Source organism: Vulpes vulpes, unplaced genomic scaffold, assembly GCF_048418805.1.
Source record: "Vulpes vulpes isolate BD-2025 unplaced genomic scaffold, VulVul3 u000000678, whole genome shotgun sequence".
Taxonomy (NCBI): Eukaryota; Metazoa; Chordata; class Mammalia; order Carnivora; family Canidae; genus Vulpes; species Vulpes vulpes.
This window is the reverse complement of record NW_027325803.1, coordinates 1255955-1276730: the sequence shown is the minus strand read 5'-3', so window position 1 is coordinate 1276730 and position 20776 is coordinate 1255955. Positions and strand designations below refer to the sequence as shown.

The following is a 20776-nucleotide window of genomic DNA, read 5'->3' as shown; positions in this document are numbered from 1 at the left end:
ATCAGGCCTCCGCTGAGATTTCCTGAGATCACACCGCTGCCTTGGCTTCTTCCCCTTCCTCTCCTACTTCCCTTCTCCTGCCAGTTTCTGCTAAGAAATTTCCTCAGTCAATGGGCATGTACATGAATCCTTATTGCAGCTTTGCTTCTGGGAAATGGGTTCCAAAAACAAAGAGCCTGTTGTCAGTGAGAGACTATCCCAGAGGACATTCAGTTTATTCGATGCCACCACGTGCCCCATCCTGTGCTGTTCTGGCTTTGATGGGGACAGGAGATGAGAAAGCTCTGGGTGACCCTCCAGGAGCTTTCCACCTGGAGGATGAAGGAGGAGGAGCCGCTCATCCCAGGCCAAACCCTTGTGGTCTCAGATGAGGGCCACAGGGGGACCTCAGGGGGTCACAGCAAACGCGGCTTCTGAGGACACTACTAAGGGCACCAGGAGATGGAGACCTGAGGGGAGCAGAGCAGAGAGGAGTGGCCAGAATGGCATGAAGAGTTGTGTCTTCCTTCTGCATGCCCTCTCCAGTCAGGAAGCCCCTGGCAGCCTTGGCATTTCTTCCTGGGCCCACGTACCAGGCTCCTGAAATACTGAGTGATCAGACTTAATTTCTAGTGATGTCTCACTATCCTACTACAGGAAGAGCCTTCAAGATGTGTTTTGTAGCAAGAAGACTCCCCTTGCCCTGAGAAGAATGGAGAGCAGTTTTGGGGAGGAGGAGTTAGCTCCAGGCCCAGGTGTGCTGATGACCTCAAGAGATAAGGCAGGTGCAGTGTGGAGAAAGGAAAATAAAGAAGCCATCCAGGGCCATGAGGGGGAGGGCAAGCAATGGTTCCCAGACTCTCCAAAGACCTCTTCTTGCAGGAAGTCCCTGCAGAGGCTCCCTAGATGCTCCAATTCAACCGGCAAACTGGCCCCTTCTAAAGCCACAGCACCCAAGAGCCAAGGCTTCAGAGAGCAGCAGCACTGGAAGGGCCTCCGAGCACACCCAGCCCACTTTCCTACCTTCACAAGCATGGACACATCTAGAAGGAGGACAGAAGTCGCTTAAGGTCACACAAGGAGTCTGTGAAGCTGGCAGCTTTGCGCTGCCTCCACATTCTTCATAAGACCAGGGTACAGTTCTTCCCCCTTGTCTTCCACCTCGACAGTAAAGTGCCTCTCTTCTCTGCCGTGGGACCGGGCGACATGTTCAGGATGTGAAGTCATGTAGGAACATCTTTGAGTTCATAAACATCTCCTGTTCATAAATATCCAACTGAAGACTCAAGCTTCTACTGCTCCCAAAATAGCTTTGGATCCCAGCACAGGCATTTGGATCCCAGCGCAGGCATTTCCAAGAACAAATTTTTATCATTTCAAGAATTCTGTGAAAGCAGAGAATTCACTAGCTTGTACGTATACCTACCCCAGAGAGCTCCCTAATCCTGGTCGCACACTGCGCCCTGATCCTGGTCACACATGGTGGACATAGACTGGTCCGATCTCCAGATATGGTGTCTAATGTGGTTTAATGTCTGACATGGCATCTAATATAATTACGGTCAGTTTCATTTCGATTCAGTTTGACACAATTATAGATTATTCCGATCATGCCATTCCCCAGCACTTCGATTTAAAGGGGATTTCTTGCCTGTAGATAATCTTGGGATTGAGTCTTCAACATCCTTTTCAGGGCTAGATGATTACTCTCAGCCAATCAATTCGATCCCCTTTACCACTGATTGGCTCACAGATGAGAGGTCCTGAGCCAATAGGCGTGGATAAGACCTAAGGAGAGGCTGTGGCTTGTAGAAAGGGAATCCAGTCCCTCTGTCCTACTAGTCGGCCGCCACCAAGCATGTTACCCCAGCTGCTGCCAAAGCCCTCCAACGGGCATCAAGGAACACAAGACTCAGGCAGGAGCCCCGTTAAGGGTGGCAGAGGAGAGGGGCAGGAGAGGGCCCTGCTGATGTCACTGGGCCACTGAACCAACCAGCCCTGAAGCCAGGCCTGCTTGCTCCCTTCGATATGGGAACTTTGTTACCTGCAGATGGAAACCCTCCTTTACCCTGCTTCACCCTACTGTGGAGGGGCAGGCTGCCCAGACTCCTCACTCTGGGGAGAACCAGTCTCGCCTGGGCTGAGTAGAAGAGCTAAGCACGCTGCCCCTCGCAGGCAGGTGTGTTGCCTCTTCCAGGCAGGAGCTCCCCCGCCCCCATTTTTAGTGAGACAAGCACAGACCCAGATAATTACAAGAGATGCCACCGGAAGAGCCGTCGTTAATTTTGATGGCAATAAAGGGCCTTGCCAGCATGTTAAGCTAATTTCATGAAAGCACTAGGAGGAAGGTTGTGGACTAGATCCCAGGTTATTAATAATGTCGAGCTTCATTTGAACCATTCAGGAAATTCCTCCCAGTGGCCTCCAGCAAACTGCCACAGGTTGCTACTTTCCTCTGAAATCAACGGTCTTCCCATATGCAAATGTGGATTTTTGTTTTGTTTTGTTTTTCCCCGGAAAATAATTAAAGTCACTGAGCCCAATAAATACTTAAACAGATTGTGGTTTTAATTAAAAACCTTCCACCAGGGCTGCAGCTGCAAGTCTTTCTTTCCAAACAGGCACACTGGTGACAGCTACAAGCATGAGAATCTGAGTTTCAGTATCTGAGACTACAGAGCTTTACAAATTGTAATAGTAATTCTGATTGCGACCCATGCCATGGGGGTAGGGGCGGAGGGAGGAAAGAGAGACACATAGGGGCAGGGCCAAGGTCCTTCTTCCTATGGAGCAGGCGGGGGACACAAGCATGTGGGAGCAGGTGTAGCAGAACATCTCATCATACCTGTACCCAACTCTGAGAGGCAATAATAATGGCTAATTCTGGCTATTGTTGGAAAAAAATAACTTGTTTCTGAGCACTAAGTGCCAGGTACTATGCGATTTGCATGCATTGACTCACTGAATACTCACAGCCACTTAACACAATAGCTATTCTTATTTATGCCCGTCCCCCCCCCCCCCCCCCCCCCCCCGAGACACAGAGAGGTTAAGTAATTTGGCCAAGGTCACACAGCTGGTACCTGGTGGAGCCTGCTGTTGAAACCTTTCCTCTTGACCACTCCATCGAGGGTGTAGGAAGGGAAGGAGAGCTGGCAGGTGGGAGGAGCTATCCTCAAGGGGAACTGGCTTCCCAGGCTGGGGAGCTTTTTTGCTGGAAATTAGAAAAAAGAAAGCTGCTTCTGGGGGAGAGAGGTAGGAGCACTGTGTGAGTGCGTGTTGGGAGGCCAGGGGGGGTGCACACTGCGGAGCTGCAAGGTGGGAGCTGCAAGGCGGGAGCAGTGAGTGTTCTGGAGACCCTGGTTGGAGGGCAGCTGTGGGAAGAACTCCTGAGCCCGCTGTGATGCAGGGAGGATTTGATGCCCTCCTGGGTCCCGGCTTTCTGCCTTTCGAGGGCGTCCCACATCCCTTAAGTCGCTCACGTGCCACACTAAATACGAGAGCACATACGACTCTTGGACTCTTGAGTGCAGGTGCAACTGGATCGTTCACACCGTGTTAGAAAAGTCCTGCACTTTTTCCTATTAAACATCTACGACTTCCGACCTCTCAGGGGTTTTCCCCAGCTTTTAGAGCCAGCAGATTTTCTTTTCCATATCTCGGACATTTTAGGTCCCTGACAAAGTCATAAGGCTTAAGGACTGTGTTCTAGAACCCTCCTATAAGACTCAAAGAGAGGGATCCCTGGGTGGCGCAGTGGTTTGGCGCCTGCCTTTGGCCCAGGGCGTGATCCTGGAGACCGGGGATCGAATCCCACGTCGGACTCCCGGTGCAAGGAGCCTGCTTCTCCCTCTGCCTGTGTCTCTGCCTCTCTCTCTGCCTCTCTCTCTCTGTGACTATCGTAAAGAAAATAAAATATATTAAAAAAAGGCTCAAAGAGAATGCGCTCACCCCACCAGGGGTGGGTGGGGGGTGGGGGTGAGGAAGGCAGAGGGGAAGATTTCCTCCCTCCCTGGAGAACTGAGCGCACTGGAACGTGCTGGAACGTGCTGGGACTCAATGGGGCGCGTGTGGTGGGCAGCGGGCAGGAGGCTGCAGACGCCCTGGGCGAGACTGGGTGGGCTTGAGAAGGAAAGCTGCGGTGCCCTGGGGGGCGCGTGCCCCTCTGGGCCCCGGCCCCGGCCTCTGCGCCCGGCACACCGTGTCCAGCAGGGGGCGCGCACGGACCAGGCCCGGGACCGAGACCGGGAGCCCACGGAGCGGCGGGAACCAGCGCGGGAGGCCGCGGGCTTGCGACCCTCCTCACCCTCTGGACCACGCGGGTCCGCGAAGTCTGCAGTCAGAAGTCGATCCGCAAAGACCAGCCTGGAGCCACAGCTGCCGGGGGGCGGGGGGGCCTGTCGAGGTTCCGGCCCCCATCCTGGTCCAGAAGCCTGAGCCCGGGATGCTACAGAATCCCATTCTGGAACCCGCCCCCTCCCCCCCACCCCCGGCGGCTGAGAACCTTGAATCCCTCCTCCCCGCCTACCTGCTTCCACGCACCTGATGAGGTGCCTGTTTCTTTAACGATCAAGGACGTGGGCGGCGGCGGGGGTGGGGTGTTCGCTGCTCGGGCTCCCGGGCCCCTCGCAACTGTAGCATCATTCACCCTACAGACCGCACGCCAGCTCCCGCGCCCCGGCCGCCCCGGGGGGAACGCGGGGTCCTCTCCCGGCGGGGCCCCAGGCTGATCCTGCAGGCGTGGCTCCCGGCCCGGCCTCAGCGGACTCTGCCCCGGCAGGGCAGGCACTGGGCTCTCCGGGGTCGCAGGCGGGGGTAAGGGGCGTCTCTCCCCCACCGGGGCTCGGGGCACAGAAGCGCTCGCTGGAGAGTGGGCGGGGGTCGCAGGGGCCCGCGGGCGGCCGGTCCCTCGCCTGGGTGACCACCGCATCCTTGGCCGCCCTCCTGGCCCCCGGAGCCCCGTCTCCCCGCCGAATCCTCTGGCTTCTGCATCCCTGGCAAGCGAGCCACGGAAAAGGGGGTTCCCGGGACGCTGGCGGGGCGGGTCCCTGCGGTTCCGGGAAGCTCTCCGCGGAGGATGAGCCAGCCCATTCCCCCTTCTGCTCCCCAGCCTCCGCCTTCCATTCCATCAGCGCTTCCAGGTTGTCCCTCACCCGCCTGCCTACCTGTCCGCCTCCTCGACCAAGGCAAAAAGAACCACAAGAAAGGTGAAAGCTGGGTGGAAAGGTCCACAAGCAGGGCGCCTCCGGCCCGAGCTTCGGTCCCCGCCTCTAGGGCAGGCGCCCCTCCCCCGCGCCCCGGGACGTCTTCCAGACCCGCGCCGCCGGGCCCTGCCTGCCCATCCTTGCTGCGGGGCCCCCCGCCTCCAGGACCCCTCTTCCAGAACCGAGGTCGCAGAACCGCCCCCCTTCGCGTTCCCAACACGCCGCCCTGGCTCCACGGACAAAGAGGTTGCACCGGACCCTCCCGCTGCGCCACTCCCTGGCCCAACCGCAGGGACTCGGCCCCAGACTGGGGAGCCCAGGCGCCCTCACCCCTCCAACCCTCCTTGAAGACCCCATCGCTCTCAGGGCGTCCCTGTATTCTCCCCCTAGGTCGTCAGGCCCAGGCAGGTGGAGTGACATTCTGGGTTCGCAATCCTGGTCCGAAGGAGCCGGGCCGGTCCCAGCCTGTTGGGCCGCCTGCAGCCCCCGTAGGAGGAGGAGAGAGAGAGGGAAGCTGAGCGCGCGCGGGTGGGTTCATATTTAATTTACAAAGGATTCTCGGAGCGCCGGTTGGGCAGCCCGTGTAGCTGCAAAGCTCCTCGTCCGTCTCCCTTCCCCACTTCCCTGGCTCATTAAAATGCTCAACACTCAAATCGGGAGATTGATCTCAGAGGCCCCAAACCCGCACCATCGACCCACCGCCAGAGAACCCCCGCACCAGGCCTGGGATGAGGGCTCGGGGACCGGGCGCCCCAGAGCGCGCAGCGTCCAGGGAAAGGACCGGGAAGGAAGGGGGGGGGGTCCCCGGGGTCTCCCGGAGCCTGCATCCCCTTCCCCATTCTGGCCGCCAGCTCTGTCTCCAGGGCTGCTATGGGCAGGCAGGAGCTACACATCGAGTTCCAGCCAAATGCCTCGACATTCCTGCGCCTCCACCTCCTCGTCGCTAAAAGAAATGTCGGGGTTTCGCCAGAGACAGGGAGCGAGAGTCGGGAACAGCGAGTATTCGAATCTGCTGAGGCCGGCTGTTGTGTGAGGGTGTGAGACACGCTGGCGGTGGCGGTGGCGGCCGCGGAGGCTTGGGGGCTAGTGCGTGGGGTTGACGGTTTGCCGGAGAGGCTGTGAAGACGTTGGCGAGGGAGGGACGGCGAGAGAGGCTCGGGCCTGAAGTTCCCAGCCCACACGGCTCGGGAGGAGCAGACGTTTTGTAACCATCCCTGGGGCGCTGCTGCCTGCCGCTCAGCCCCGGTGCCCCCCTCCCCGGTAGCTGCCTAGAGCTGACGGTAAGGCGCCGGGGTGCGCCCAGGCCGCCCCGGGGGAGGGAGGCGTAGGCCGGTACCGCGCTCCCCGCGCACCGGGCCGTGCGCCCAGGCTGCAGGCTGGGAGGTGGGCTTCGCGCGCTGCTCCAGCCACGGAAATCCAGACCCAAAGATTAGGGGGTAAGCGGCTGGGCAGGGGCGGCGGCGGGCTGGGGTGTAGGCGTCACCTCCCCGCGCGCCCCGCGGGTCGTGCGCTCCCGTCTCCGGGTTAGACAGGCGGGGGGCGGGGGAGACCAGGGCTCGCATCTACCCAGATCCAAGCAAAAAATAGCAGGGAGGGCGAGGCGCTCTGCTAACACTATCAATTATGCATCGTGTTGAACGTGGCTTCGGGGAGGAGGCTGCTAGTGGGGAGGGGGGTGCGGGAAGGAAGGGTCCGCGCGCGCCCGGCTGCGCGCAGCTCAGCAGGTCCTAGTTCAGGTCCGCCGGCGCCGCGGCCCGCGTTTGCAGAAAGAGTTTAAAGGCAAAGACACGCCCCCCCCTCCGGTCGTGCGCCTCGCCTTCCCCCAAATTCCTCAAAGATGGTTTGTCTCACGTGTTGCTGGGCGTAAAAGCGGCTGGCATTCAATTAGCAGCGAAGCTCCCCGGCCCCGGCGGGACCCGCGCGTGAGGGTGAGTGAGCGTGAATGTGTGTGTGCGCGCGTGGCGGGGGCGGGGGGGACGACAGTGGTGAGCGTCCCGGGCGAAGGTGAGCCTTTGAAAAGGTGTGTGAAGGTAGAGAGGCCTCCACACATTGCCTCGGTTATTATTACATGATGATAAAGAATTCTAACATGTGAAGGTCGACTGCGTGGAGGGTGTGAAGGGTCCGTGTGTGTCTGCACTAATTGTTTGGATGTGGGGGGCGGTGTGATTAGGCATAGTGGCAATGTCTGCCCGGTGTGTGAACGTGGGGGGCCGTGGGTCTGGGTGTGCGGGGAACCGGGGAGAGCCGGAGGAGGGCGGTGCGCGCGGGGGCACCCTGGGGACCCGCGCGGCTCAGCCTCGGGGTGAGCCGCTGCGGCTTTAACAAATGCGGCCCATGCGGGAGGTGGGAGAGGCTGTGCGCGTGGCCGCCCAGCCGGGAGCGCGCGAGGACTCCAGTGTGCAGCCAGCCAGACGTGGGGGGAACGGACGCGAAAGGAAAAACTGAAGCGGGACCTCAGGGCCCGGGAGCTGCCCACTCTCACCTGGCCCCTTCTCCGCCCTCCCCGGTCTTTCCCACAGCCAGCAACAGATGTGGAAAGCGCCTTTGGGCAGTGGCCTGGCCCCCAGACCTCCCGTCCGGAGCAGGGGTTGCAGCCCGAGGGCAGCGAGCGGAGGGTCAGCGAGCAGCGGGTAAGCCTGGGGATGCCCCACAACCTCGCCCCGGGTGTAGGTACGTCACACCTGGGGTCCCGTAATCCGCTGGTGCCGTCAGGGGGAGACCAGGAGGGGCGGGGAGGGGGCCTCCCTTGGGAGCAAAGGCGGCGTGGGGAACCCAGGTTCCCAAAGAGGGGCGTGTGGGAGGGGCTCAGCCCTACCTTCCCGGAGCCCCAGGTGGGAGCAGCAGGCGTTTGGGTGGCTGCGGATGAGAAGGTTTAACTGGGGGGGGGGGGGGGGGGGGGGGAGGGGGAGGATGCTAAGGCATCGGAGCTGCAGAAAAGGGTCAGATTCTGGGACCATCTCTGGCTTCCTTAGCTAGTGGCAGCCCGTCACCTGCAGCTTGGGGACCCCATGCCCTCTGGGAGCCGCCTGGGCTCTTGGGGATGGGAGGAGGCATCTTTAGTGACATCCTCCTCAAGGATCCCGGTCCAGGCGTGGGGGAGGACCTCCTCTCTCAGACGGAAGTTGACCCAGCAACCTCGGTTCTCCCGCGTCCCAGGGAGCTGCAGCCCAGGGCAGAGTGCTTGGGTGTCTGAGGGAGGGGCGCCGTCGGGTCTGCTACCCGGGTTGCCTCCCACCACCGCTGCAAGTTCTGGGCATTGCCGATCCGCTGGGATTTCAGCCTCAGCGGAGGGCTTTTGTGCATGCAAGCGTGCGCACGTGTGCCCATGTGTGGGTCAGTTCGTGCGAGGACTTGTGTCCTTGTGTCTGTCAGCTCAGCTGCACAATGAACAGGAGAGCGCCGCGAGGGAGAACGCTGTGCAAAAGCTAGGTTCAGCCGAAAGAACAATGAAGTCTCCAGGGTGCAGTGTGTCCACGCCTGGGTGTCTTTGTGTGTGTATGCTAGCAAATGGGCTGGGAACCTCTAAACCCCTGCAGGACTTGATTTGATGGCGGTGCCCAGCGCGTGTTTGTATTGTTGTCTGCTCGGATGGTCGCGTGTGTGAGTGCTGTGCATGGGACATACGGTTCCAGGAAGGACAACAGGTCACAGACAAAAATACTTTATTGTGGTTCCCTGCCAAGGAGTTAAACGAAGGCTTAGACACACACACACACACACACACACACACACACACACACACACACGGGGGTCAGGGTAGAGCCCAGCGCAGACAGGCCAGCTGCTGAGCCTCTGAGGGGTCAGGGGGGAAAATCGAGGTCCGAGTCCGCTAGAAAAGGAAGTCAGAGCCCTGAGAGAGAGCATGCACTGGATCCTGAGACTTTGATAGAGCCCCCTACTCGCGTCCAAGAAAGACTCCTGAGCCCGGAGGAGGTTACTGGAGCCCTAGGGCCTGCCCTAGATGGGTTTGCGCAGACAGTACTTAATAGGGGGAGGGAAGCGGGGCTCCTGAGTCACCTTCTCCCCTCTTCCCCTGGCTTCCACCTGCAGATTCCGCGATGGTGCCCCTGCGGGCCCTGTGGCTGGCCTGGGCTCTGCTAGGAGTGGCTGCAGCGTGCCCAGAGCCTTGCGCCTGCGTGGACAAGTACGCGCACCAGTTCGCCGACTGCGCTTACAAGGAGCTGCGAGAGGTGCCCGAGGGACTGCCGGCCAACGTGACCACGCTTAGCCTGTCGGCCAACAAGATCACGGTGCTGCGGCGTGGGGCCTTCGCCGACGTCACCCAGGTCACGTCGCTGTGGCTGGCCCACAATGAGGTGCGCACGGTGGAGCCGGGCGCGCTGGCGGTGCTGAGCCAGCTCAAGAACCTCGACCTCAGCCACAACCTCATATCCAGCTTTCCGTGGAGCGACCTGCGTAACCTGAGCGCGCTGCAGCTACTGAAAATGAACCACAATCGCTTGGGCTCACTGCCCCGGGACGCCCTCGGGGCACTGCCCGACCTGCGCTCCCTGCGCATCAACAACAACCGCCTGCGGACTCTGGCTCCCGGCACCTTCGACGCCTTGAGCGCGCTGTCGCATCTGCAACTGTATCACAACCCCTTCCACTGCGGCTGCAGCCTCGTGTGGCTGCAGACCTGGGCCGCAAGCACCAGGGTCTCCTTACCCGAGCCCGACTCCATTGCGTGTGCCTCGCCTCCGGCGCTGCAGGGGGTGCCGGTGCACCGCCTGCCCGCCCTGTCCTGTGTCCCACCCAGCGTGCGGCTGAGTGCGGAGCCGCCGCCTGAGGCTCCGGGCAGCCCGTTGCCCGCGGGCCTGGCGCTCATGCTCCACTGCGTCGCGGAAGGACACCCCACACCCCGCCTACAATGGCAACTTCAGATCCCGGGTGGTACCGTAGTCTTAGAGCCTCCCGTCCCAAGCGGGGAGGACGAGGGGCTTGGGGCAGAGGACAGGGAGGAGGATGGAGATGGGAACGGGCTGACCCAGACCGAGGCCCCAACCCCCACTCCAGCACCCGCGTGGCCCGCACCTCCAGCCACCCCCCGATTCCTGGCCCTCACCAACGGTTCCCTCTTGGTGCCCCTCCTGAGTGCCAAGGAAGCGGGCATCTACACCTGCCGTGCCCACAATGAGCTGGGCGCCAACTCCACGTCCCTCCGCGTGGCGGTGGCGGCTGCTGGGCCCCCCAAGCACGCTCCCGGCGCTGGGGGAGACTCTGAAGGGCAGGCCCCTACTTCTGAGCGCAAGTCCACAGCCAAAGGCCGAGGCAACAGCGTTCTACCGTCCAAGCCCGAGGGCAAAGTCAAAGGCCAAGGCCTGGCCCGGGTTGCCCTCGGGGAGGCGGAGGCAGGGCCGGAGGAGGAGGAGGAGGCGGAGGCAGGTGAGGGGGAGGAGGCGGAGGACCAGGTCTCCGCGCACCCGGTGGAGGAGCAGCGCTGTGGCCACGGGGACCCCTCGCGGTACGTGTCCAACCACGCGTTCAACCAGAGCTCGGAGCTCAAGCAGCACGTCTTCGAGCTGGGGGTCATCGCGCTGGACGTGGCGGAGCGCGAGGCTCGGGTGCAGCTGACGCCGCTGGCGGCGCGCTGGGGATCCGGGCCCGGGGGTCCCGGGCGGCCCGGCCGGAGGCCGCTGCGCCTGCTCTACCTGTGTCCAGCCGGGGGCGGCGCGGCCGTGCAGTGGTCGCGTGTGGAGGAGGGGGTCAACGCCTACTGGTTCCGCGGCCTGCGGCCCGGCACTAACTACTCCGTGTGCCTGGCCCTAGCAGGGGAGGCCTGCCACGTGCAGGTGGTGTTCGCCACCAAGAAGGAGCTGCCCTCCCTGCTGGTGATCGTGGCGGTGAGCGTGTTCCTCCTGGTGCTGGCCACCGTGCCCCTGCTGGGCGCCGCCTGCTGCCACCTCTTGGCCAAACACCCAGGTAAGCCCTACCGTCTAATCCTGCGGCCACAGGCCCCTGACCCCATGGAGAAACGCATCGCTGCCGACTTTGACCCGCGTGCCTCCTACCTCGAGTCCGAGAAAAGCTACCCCGCAGACGGCGGGGCAGACGCGGGGGGGCCAGAGGAGGCCTCCGGGGAGGGCCTGGAGGAAGATGCGGAGCAGGGGGACCCAGGCGGGGATCTGCAGAGGGAAGAGAGCCTGGCGGCCTGCTCGCTGGCGGAGTCCCAGTCCAAGGCCAACCAAGAGGAGTTCGAGGCGGGCTCTGAGTACAGTGATCGGCTGCCCCTGGGCGCTGAGGCGGTCAACATCGCCCAGGAAATTAATGGCAACTACAAGCAGACGGCAGGCTGAACCCCCAGCGCCGAGGGCCCGCCCATTCCCGTCCCCCACCTTGGGTGCGCGGTAGCAGAAGCCCCTGGCTGGCAGGACGCTGCCCACCCCCACCCCGTCCTGCAACCTTCACTTACTCCGCCCCTTTACCAGCCCCGACCTTCACTACCGGGGACCTCTAGTGGGGAGGGGGACGACTTCACCCGTCCCTGGCCCCCCACTACCTGGCGGACCCAGTGCCCCTCCGTGGCAAGCACAGTACCCGCGCTGCCCTCCCTCTGATACCCCACCTGCCGCCCCTGAAGCCACGTCCGCGCCTCTCCATTCCCACCGCAATTGTTATCTGCAAAATGTGATGCTCCTGCCTGCCGTGGGCCCTGGAACCCGAGGAAACCGAGCTGCCGTGGGGAGCGTCTGGTGGCAACGCTGCGGCCCGGGGTCAGCCCGGACCCGCAGCAGAAGCCCCTTGCGCGGAGCGCTGCAGGGTCCCGCCTGGACCCCCACTCCGTCCTTTCTGGGGTGCACGTCCCAGAAGCCAGGACTTTGGTGGCAACTCCCTAGTCTTAGTTTGGAAGCCCGCTTCCGACCGGGGAAGCAAACCCTTCGGTGCCCCCATCCCCCCAGCCTGCTGATCGGTTGGGGCGCCTTTCAGCTCCGCCTCCGATTTTCATATTTTCGTTGTGTTTTTTTGTTTTTGTTTTTGTCCCCCGCCCCCCAAAGACAGCGACACTCCGGGTCTGGTGCTAACACCCCCTTCCCAGCCCCTGGGACGCGTGTGGGGGGACCCCGTTCTCTCCCTCCTCCTCCTAACTTAAGGCGCCGCGGAGCCGCGGGCTTTGCCCTGGGGGAGTTTCGTTGTGGGTGAGTTGGGGTCCCGGCGCTCGGAGCTCTCCACCTCCACCTCCACCCCCACCTCCACCTCCACCTCCGCTGCTGCCCGCAGCCCAGACCTGCGTTCCAGGTTGGGGGAGGGGGGTGCAAAGGAAGTCCAGGGCGGTCCCCGGCCGCGCCCCAGGTCGCAGCACAAAGCCGGAGCGCGCCGGGCTGCGGGATGCGGACCGGAGAGGCCCGGTCCTGGGCCACCCGCCCCCCCTCCCTCCCGGCGACTAGTCCTATAGCCGAGCGAGCTCCGTAGCAGAAGTCTGTGTTCCGTAAAGTGTGACCGTGTAGTGTAGGGGGGCGGGGGGCGGGCGGGCAGGGGTGGGGGCGGGAGGGAGGGTGGACTCGGCGCGGCGCCTGGGGCGGGGTCCTGTTTTCATTCTTGAAGGTAAACGTCGGGGATGGGGCGGGGAGGGGGGGTGGGGGGTCGGGCGTCGGGACCGGCCCGTCCGCAAAGCGCAGCACAAGTGCGGCCCGGGGCGGAGGAGCGCCCTGCCCCCTCCGGAGCCCGCGCCCTTTTCTAAAGGCGTCTGTATGTAAACAGTCAATAAAACAATCGATTTGAACTGGGCTCGCTGACTCTTTCTGGGGCGGGGGGGTGGGGGGGGACAGAGGAAGGAAGCCTGGGGGATGCTGTGGAAACCACAGAAGGAAGGAGCCCCCAGGATCCTCCCTTTGGGATCCTTTGTGTGATTTCGTGGTGGTTTGACTGTCCAGTGATTTTGCCGCCTGCTCTTTCTCGGCGGCGCCTCGGACTCCTGGGTGGAGGGGGTGAAACCACGTGGGATGGTGGAGGCTGGAAGGAGTGGAGAGGGCTTGCAGGGAGGGTGGGTGGCTCTCTGCAGGCTAAGCTCCAGGAGTCCAGGGAGCTCAAGGGCATGCACGTGGAGTGTGTTGTGTGGGTGCCAAATCCTCCGTGGGTCGACACTGTGGCTGTGATGGGGTGTTGCTGTGTGTGTGTGTGTGCGCGCGCGCGCATGTACGCACGTGTGTGGACTGCCTGGTTTCGGTTTCACCTCCAGTGAGAAGAAGACCGTGGGGGGATTCATAGGGGCAAGACTGCTGCACCTTGCACAAAAGAAGTCCCAGATAACACAAAGTACAGAGCAGGCAAATGATGGAGAGCAGAAAACCAACCTGGCAAGGCTGGTTCTGCAGAACAAGCTGGCACCTTCAGTGGAGGAGCTGTGTGTGCATGCCCAGGCAGGTGCCTGCCCGTGTGCCCACGTGTGTATCTGGGACAGGGCTGCTCAGTGGATGATGGACAACTGACAAGGTCTGTGAGTCCCTGGGGTGAGTTGAGGTGGGTGCACATGTAGGATCAGTGCTGATTCGAAAGCACACTGATTCGATAGTCCTAGAAGTGAGGTTTCCTGTGTGGAGGAGAATAGGAGACAGAAACAGGAATTAAGAGGGAGTGCTGTGGCCCTGACCAGCCCACGGGGCAGGGCCTGGGCTGGCCGTGTGTCAGTGGAATCCCTCTGCAAAACAGGGAGTGGCCAGGAAGGGAGGTATAAGAGGAAAGGCGTAGAAATAGGGGAGCAGATAAACATTCCAGCTGTAGCTCCAGCTTCCATCTCTTCTTTTCCCTCACCCTTTAGGTGGGTATCAAGGCTTCCTAACTGGACCAGTCCACCCTGGGGACCCGGCCCAGGTCCAGACACCCAGCCTCCTATTCTAGCCTGTCTTCTGGCAGAGGCGGGGGGGGGGGGGGGGGGCTGTGATTCTTCCCAGGGCCAGAGCCCTGTTTCCCTGCTCAGACCAGCAAACCTCTGTCAGAGAAAAAAATAATCCCTTCTGAGAGTCACAGCTCGAGCCCTCCACTACAACTAGCCCACTGCCGGAGACACGGCTCAGAAATATAATCTTATATTATAAAAGCTTTGTTCTATTCAAAACTGCTGCCTTTGAGCAGGGGGCAGGGACTGGCTCAATTTCATAACTGGTTCAGGAATCCACCCACATGATTGCATTTGGCAGAGGCCTGGCTGGGTGAGTGCTCAGCAGCTTTGGCCTAACCCAGTTCTCTGGTCGTGGGTATGGAGCGAGGAGGGGAAGATGGGGTCCTTGTCCTAACGACTGGAGACCTAGAACCCTGAGGGCCCCAGAGAGATGTGCAGGGTTCTGAGAGTTCTTCCCCTCCTTGGTCCTGGGCTCCGCGTCCCGCTGGAGGGGCATGCACTGCTCAGCCAGCCTGGTGCTCTGGGGCAAAGCCAGGCCCCAGGGTGGCCTCACGGGACAGGAGTGGGCAGGTGCTGGAGGTGGACGACCAGGGAGCCGTGACACTCCGTCAGGCCCTTACCAGCTTCCTTCCGTATGAATGGGTGATTGGCACATGCACAGAATGGTCTCCAGCCTCCGGCCTTCCTTCCTGTCTCTTCTTAAATTTTATTCTTTCATTTCCTCCCCATCTCTCCTCTCTATTCTCTTTCTCTTTCTGCTTTTCCCTTATTTCTTCCTCAAAAATCTCTTAAAATCCCAGGGTTGGAAGGAACCCTGAAACCTTGCCTATTTGAGGCTTCATTCTTTCCTACAAAGCCCTCGTCAACTGGTTGTGTGACCTCCACCGTGCTGATTCAGAGATGGGTGCGGTGTCGCCAGGGGGTGGTTGTCCAGATCAGATGTGGGTCCTCAAATGTGGGGTGATGATTAGGTGGAAGCTGGTGGCAGTGTGGGACGTGAAGGAATTTGCGTGAGGCAAAACATAGGAGATCAAAGTTTATTGAATACCCCGCAAGGGGGCACCTGGGTGGGTCAGTGGTTGAGCGGCTGCCTTTGGCTCAGGTGGTGATCCCGGGGTCCCGGGATCCAGTCCCGCATGAGGCTCCCTTGCAGGGAGCCTGCTTCTCCCTCTGCCTGTGTCTCTGCCTCTCTCTGTGTCTCTCATGAATAAATAAGTAAAATCTTTAAAAATAAAAATAAATAAATAAATAAAATGTGTCTCTCCCTGACTTCCACCCCTTAAGCCTGACTGCCACTGGCACACCTCTGTGAGAACCCATAGAGGTGTGCAAGTGTAGTACCCACTTCCAATCCTCTCTGCAAAGCTTTCCATTTAATGCAGATTTTTAAAAAAAGATTTTATTTATTTATTCATGATAGACATAGAGAGAGAGAGAGAGGCAGAGACACAGGCAGAGGAAGAAGCAGACTCCATGCCGGGAGCCCGACGTGGGACTTGATCCCGGGACTCCAGGATCACACCCTGGGCCGAAGGCAGGCGCTAAACCGCTGAGCCACCCAGGGATCCTCAATGCAGATTTTTTTAGTGTCTCCAGGTCCTGTGCTATTTTGTCATACGACTTACCTGGATGCGGTATGGGAATGGAGTCCAGTGGGTTGAGGAGTGTGTGTGTGTGTGTGTGTGTGTGTGTGTGTTATAACCATGTGTTGGGAACTGGAAAATGCTCAGAGAATGCAATATGACAGCAATAGCCTTGGAACTCACAGCAATTTATCAGGAGCAGTAATTCTTTGAGCTACAGAAACCAGATGCCCAGGATGTGGCCTTGAATCAGATTGGAAACCTGTCTGCAGAAAGGTGATTTGAAAGGAGTGCCCCCCTCTTTAGTGTCTCCTAAAGATCAGCTGGAATGAAAACCATCTTGAAGATCATTAGAGAAAGTCCATTAATACAAAAGGACAAAGGGGTGCAGGGCTTCTTTGAGGAAGAAGCATCTGGAACGGGGTCCAGTGCTTCCTGATCTTGTATTTGGAATGCAGCCCTCCACTCATGCCATTGGAATAACAACCACAACTAAAGCTAACATTTCTAAAGATTACTCAAGTCTGTAAATGTTTGGACAGTTAATCCCCGGTGGTGATGCTAATCTTGATTTTTCCCTCCTTGATCTCAAGGCAAAGCAATTTGGTAGGTAAAGGAAAGAGGGTAGCATCTTGCTACAACCGTCTTGCCCCAGACTCCTTAATATCAGAGCCCCAGCTATGAGACACCCCATAGGGAAAGAGGGCCCCTCTGCCCAGCAGGACGCATCATCCGCAGAGAAAGAACCTGAGAAGAGAGACTAGGGTACCTTTACCTTTAGGGATGAGGAACATTCTCTGCCGAAAAAGCCAAGCTCAGGAAGGGGGACCTAAGGAAGGCCCCTTGTAGAGGCCAGAAACTGGGAAGTCTGACCTAGCAAATACCTTTACCTGTAACTCGCCAACACAAGGACATTGACAAGAGCGATTCTGTTGGAAAATTGGGAATGGAGAAGGCAGGGCCATTTCAGTTGTAATGTGTCAATTAATTGATTGCGTTTGTAACCCACCCACCTACACATACGTGTTCAATGACAAGATTTTGCCTTAGGACTCAATAAAGAATAATATACTGAAAATGGAAGATCTGCTGTGACGGGCATATAAAAGAGATTGAATTAGAAATGGTCTTGCAGTATTAGCATTTAATTCAAAATATGGCCAGTTTTCCTAATGAGACTTGATATGGATTTTTTTCAAAAATCCATCCAAAGACCCCATGATGAGCAGAAAATAAAACCAACTTGTTGGGTTAAATTCGTTGGAAAGACTTTGTACCATCTCTTGGTTGAGTAAGTAATTTAGGTAATTTGAAGATGATATGATTTTTTAAACTGCGTTAATTGCACATGCTTTGTCTGGACATGTGAATGTAAGTTTAATAATTAAGTTTTAGTCCACATGGAATAAGGAGAATAAATGTTTATATTTTTATCAACTGTTTACTGCTTAAATATGTCCCCTTGTGTATTGGGAGTTAATTTGGTTTTGGCAAATTAGATGCACTTTCTCTTAGCAACACTCCAGCAAACTGGTCCTTAAATTGAGTCTAAAAGCCATTCAAGGCATCCAGCCATTTGAGAGAAAAATTGCCACAATCATAAACATCAGAGAGGAACTTTGTAAGAATTGATCAGTGTTGAAATAGGGCAAGAATGGGATTGGAGAATTAATTATCAATGTTTTTTTTTTTTTTTAATCAATGTTTTTTTTAAAATAAAAAGGCTTGGGACGCCTGGGTGACTCCGCGCTTGAGCATCTGCCCTCGGCTCAGGTCATGATCCTGGGGTCCCAGGATCTAGTGCCGCATCGGGATCCTTGTGGGGAGCCTGCTTCTCCCTCTGCCTGTCTCTGCCTCTCTCTCTGTGTGTCTCTCATGAATAAATAAATAAACTCTTTAAAAATTTTTAAATAAATCGGGGGATCCCTGGGTGGCGCAGCGGTTTAGCGCCTGCCTTTGGCCCAGGGCGCGATCCTGGAGACCCGGGATCGAGTCCCACATCGGGGTCCCGGTGCATGGAGCCTGCTTCTCCCTCTGCCTGTTCTCTGCCTCTCTCTCTCTGTGACTATCATAAATAAATAAAAAAAATTAATAAAAAATAAAAATAAATAAAAATAAAAATTTTTAAATAAATCAAAGTGGCTTATTGTGCATTTAAGCAGATTAAAAATGCTAATAGTCACCTAATAAATATTGAAAATAAGTAATTAAATTTAATTAAATTAAAATTACTTATTAATAATACCAACAGTATGTTCATTTATTGAACTCTTACTATATTTCAGGCACATATATACTCTGGAATTTATAAACATTCTTTTATTAATCCTTATGATAATCTTATGTGGTGATAATATTATTATTCCAACTTAGACAAAGAAAACAAAGAGCAGAGAAGGTTAGTAATTTGCTGAAGGTCACATAACTAGTGATTTGCAGGGTTGAGGTTTGTATTTTGACTATTTGACTCCAACAGAGCACTTAGCCACAAAACCAAACCTCCTTCTGATACCTCTATAAATCAGCTTAAGTGAAGGATGATATATTTTATATATTGTTAAATTTGCTGCTATGGAGTTTGTCTAGAAAAAAGTTTCTTTTGCTGTCTCTCTTATTTCTCAAAATAGCAATTTTTTCCCTAAGTATAAAAGTTATGGCTGATTACATGTAAATAGGTATAGACACTTTAGAAAATATTTGATGGCATACAAAGGTGAAAGATACTTTATAGCTCATGAGTAGGCAGTTTCACTCTCGGGCATATACCCAAAGAAGTGAGCACTTAATGACCATCAAAAGACGAACGAGTCTCTGGTCAACACAAGTGCAAGAATATCGTAGTGGCTTTATTTGTTAATACCCCAAATTGAAAATAACCCACATATCCACCAAGAGTAGAATGTGAAGAAAAAAATCTGTGGTATAGGGGCAGCCCTCGTGGCCCAGCGGTTTAGCGCCACCTTCAGTGCAGGGCGTGATCCTGGAGACCCGGGGTTGAGTCCCACGTCGGGCTCCCTGCATGGAGCCTGCTCCTCCCTCTGCCTGTGTCTCTGCCTCTCTCTGTGTCTCTCATGAATAAATAAATAAAATCTTAAAAAAAAAAAAACCCTGTGGTATATTCATATATTACCACACAACAATGAAGAAAACCAACAAGCTGCAACTACACACAGCAGCACGGACGCCGTAATGTTGAGTGAAAGAAGCCAGGCACGAAAGAATGTGCACTGCGTGATCTCATTCATATGAAGTTCAAGGCAGACAAGACCAATTTTGAGGGAGAGAAGTCAGAATAGTATTGGAAGGTACTGACCAGGATTGGGAGGGTGCTCGAAAGAGCGTTCTGGGGGCCGGAAATGTTCTCCACCTTGTTCTGGGTGGTGGTGTCATGGGTGTGTGTGTGTGTGTAAAAATTCATCAAGTTATATATCGAAGATTTGTACACTTTTTTGTACACCTCGATTTTTTAAAATGGGAAAATAGGGACGGCTGGGTGGCTCAGCGGTTGAGCGCCTGCCTTTGGCTCAGGTTGTGACCCCGGGGTCCTGGGATTGAGTTCCATGTCAGGCTCCCTGCATGGAGCCTGCTTCTCCCTCTGCCTGTGTCTCTGCCTCTCTCTCTTTCTCTTTGTCTCTCATGAATAAATAAATAAAATCTTTAAAAAAAATAAAAATGAAAAAATACAGAAGTGTATAGAAAAAATAATTTATTATTGGAGCACCCGGGTGGCTCAGTCAACTGAGCGTCCGACTCTTGGTTTTGGCTCCGTTCATGATTTCAGGGTTGTGAGATCAAATCCCACATCGGGCTCCACACTCAGCTCAGAGTCTGCTTGAGATTCTCTCCCTCTCCCTCTACTCCTCTCCTTGCTTGCACACATTCTCTAAAATAAAATAAAATAAAATAAAATAAAATAAAATAAATGAATGAATTTTTTAAAAAGAAAACATAATTTATTATTTATATAATAAAACCCATCCTATGAAAACCATAGTTAACATTTTTACATTCCTTCCAGTCTCTTTCTACAGAAATTTATTAAATTACCTAAGTAGCATATTCTTGTTCTAAGATAATTAAATAACTGATTAACTGAAATGTCCTTGACCACCACCTGCAATCTCAGAGCTCTCCCCAGCAGTAATCACTCTTACCAGAGTGACATGTATCTTTTCAGACCATTTTTGCATGCATTTATAGACATGCATGTATTTGTATGGAGATACAAACAGTGTCATTATCACCACCCCAGTTCAGGGAGCTTCTATCTGGTTCAGTTCACCTCCCCAGGTGAATGTGAAGGGCGTTATCTCCACCATCGACACCCCACCAGGGGTCTAGGGCTCCACTCCCCTTCATCTTGAGCAACGGTGGGCATGGGATATTGTAAGGGTATTTCTGGAGCGTGGTGCTGACTGCATGGAGAGCTAGTCTGAGGCCCAGGACCCGCCTGGCAGTGATGCCTGCTAGGAGGAAGCCTGGGAGGTCTGCAGGCATGACTCAGCTCCCCACTGGAGACTCTCACAAAGGTCTTTTGCCACTTTCACACCACAATGGAGCACGTAACTCTTTTGTGAGGTCGCCCAGAATCCTGCTGGTACCAACATAATAATTTTCTCTTGGAGTAGCACTGCAGGGAATTCTGGCACAGGCTCCCTCTGACTCAGACCAACACAACTCTCCGTGTTTACTTTTTGAGTTCAGTTCTTAATTCATTAATTTTTAAACTTTATTCATTTTAATGTATGCCGTTATAGCTATTAATGTCGCCTTAAGTGCCATTTTAACAGCATGCCCCAAGTTTTGATAGGTAGTGTTTGCATTGTCATTTAGTTTTAAATATTTTATTTCATGAGATTTGTTCTTGGATTCATGAATTATTTAGACACATGCTTTTAAATTTCCAAATGTATGTGTTTTTTTTCCTGCCACTTTTTTTTGATACTAATTCAGTTGTGTTGTCAGAGAATGAGGACTGTATGATATTGGCTATTGGTTATTTTATCTTACTCTGAGGAATAGCGTGTAGTTAATTTCTGTGAAAGCTTAGATATGTTCAAAAAGAACGTTCGTTTTTGAATTGGGTTCCTGATTATGTGTTCATTAGGTTAAGCCTGCTAATTTTACTGTTCCTATCTTCTATTTCCTCACCAATGTCTTGCTCTGCTTGC

The 20776-nt window shown here is 55.8% G+C and overlaps 1 protein-coding gene and 1 long non-coding RNA gene across 13 annotated transcripts; one reads left to right on the top strand and one right to left on the bottom strand.

Moving 5' to 3' along the window:
- Nucleotides 1-2524: 2524 nt before the first annotated feature.
- On the bottom strand, nt 2525-4629 carry LOC140597462 (uncharacterized). Of its 2 annotated transcripts, none has more exons than XR_011999295.1 (3): nt 4508-4629; nt 3063-3193; nt 2525-2615 (listed from the first exon to the last, which is right to left on the bottom strand). It is a non-coding gene; the product is annotated as an uncharacterized lncRNA (long non-coding RNA). The 2 variants fall into 2 exon arrangements; XR_011999296.1 differs by having other exon boundaries at nt 4522-4621.
- Nucleotides 4630-4666: 37 nt separating this feature from the next.
- ISLR2 (immunoglobulin superfamily containing leucine rich repeat 2) lies at nt 4667-12906 on the top strand. 11 transcript variants are annotated; one of them, XM_025982675.2, is made up of 3 exons: nt 4667-4794; nt 7706-7816; nt 9237-12906. In XM_025982675.2, exon 3 carries the CDS (start codon nt 9245-9247, stop codon nt 11480-11482), a length of 2238 nt encoding a protein of 745 aa, XP_025838460.2. In that variant the 5' UTR covers nt 4667-4794; nt 7706-7816; nt 9237-9244; the 3' UTR covers nt 11483-12906. The 11 variants fall into 11 exon arrangements, with proteins under 11 accessions (XP_025838460.2, XP_072602149.1, XP_025838515.2 ...); XM_072746048.1 differs by having other exon boundaries at nt 4673-4794; nt 7706-7856; XM_025982730.2 differs by lacking the exon at nt 4667-4794 and adding an exon at nt 5103-5186.
- The last annotated feature ends 7870 nt before the right edge of the window (nt 12907-20776 follow it).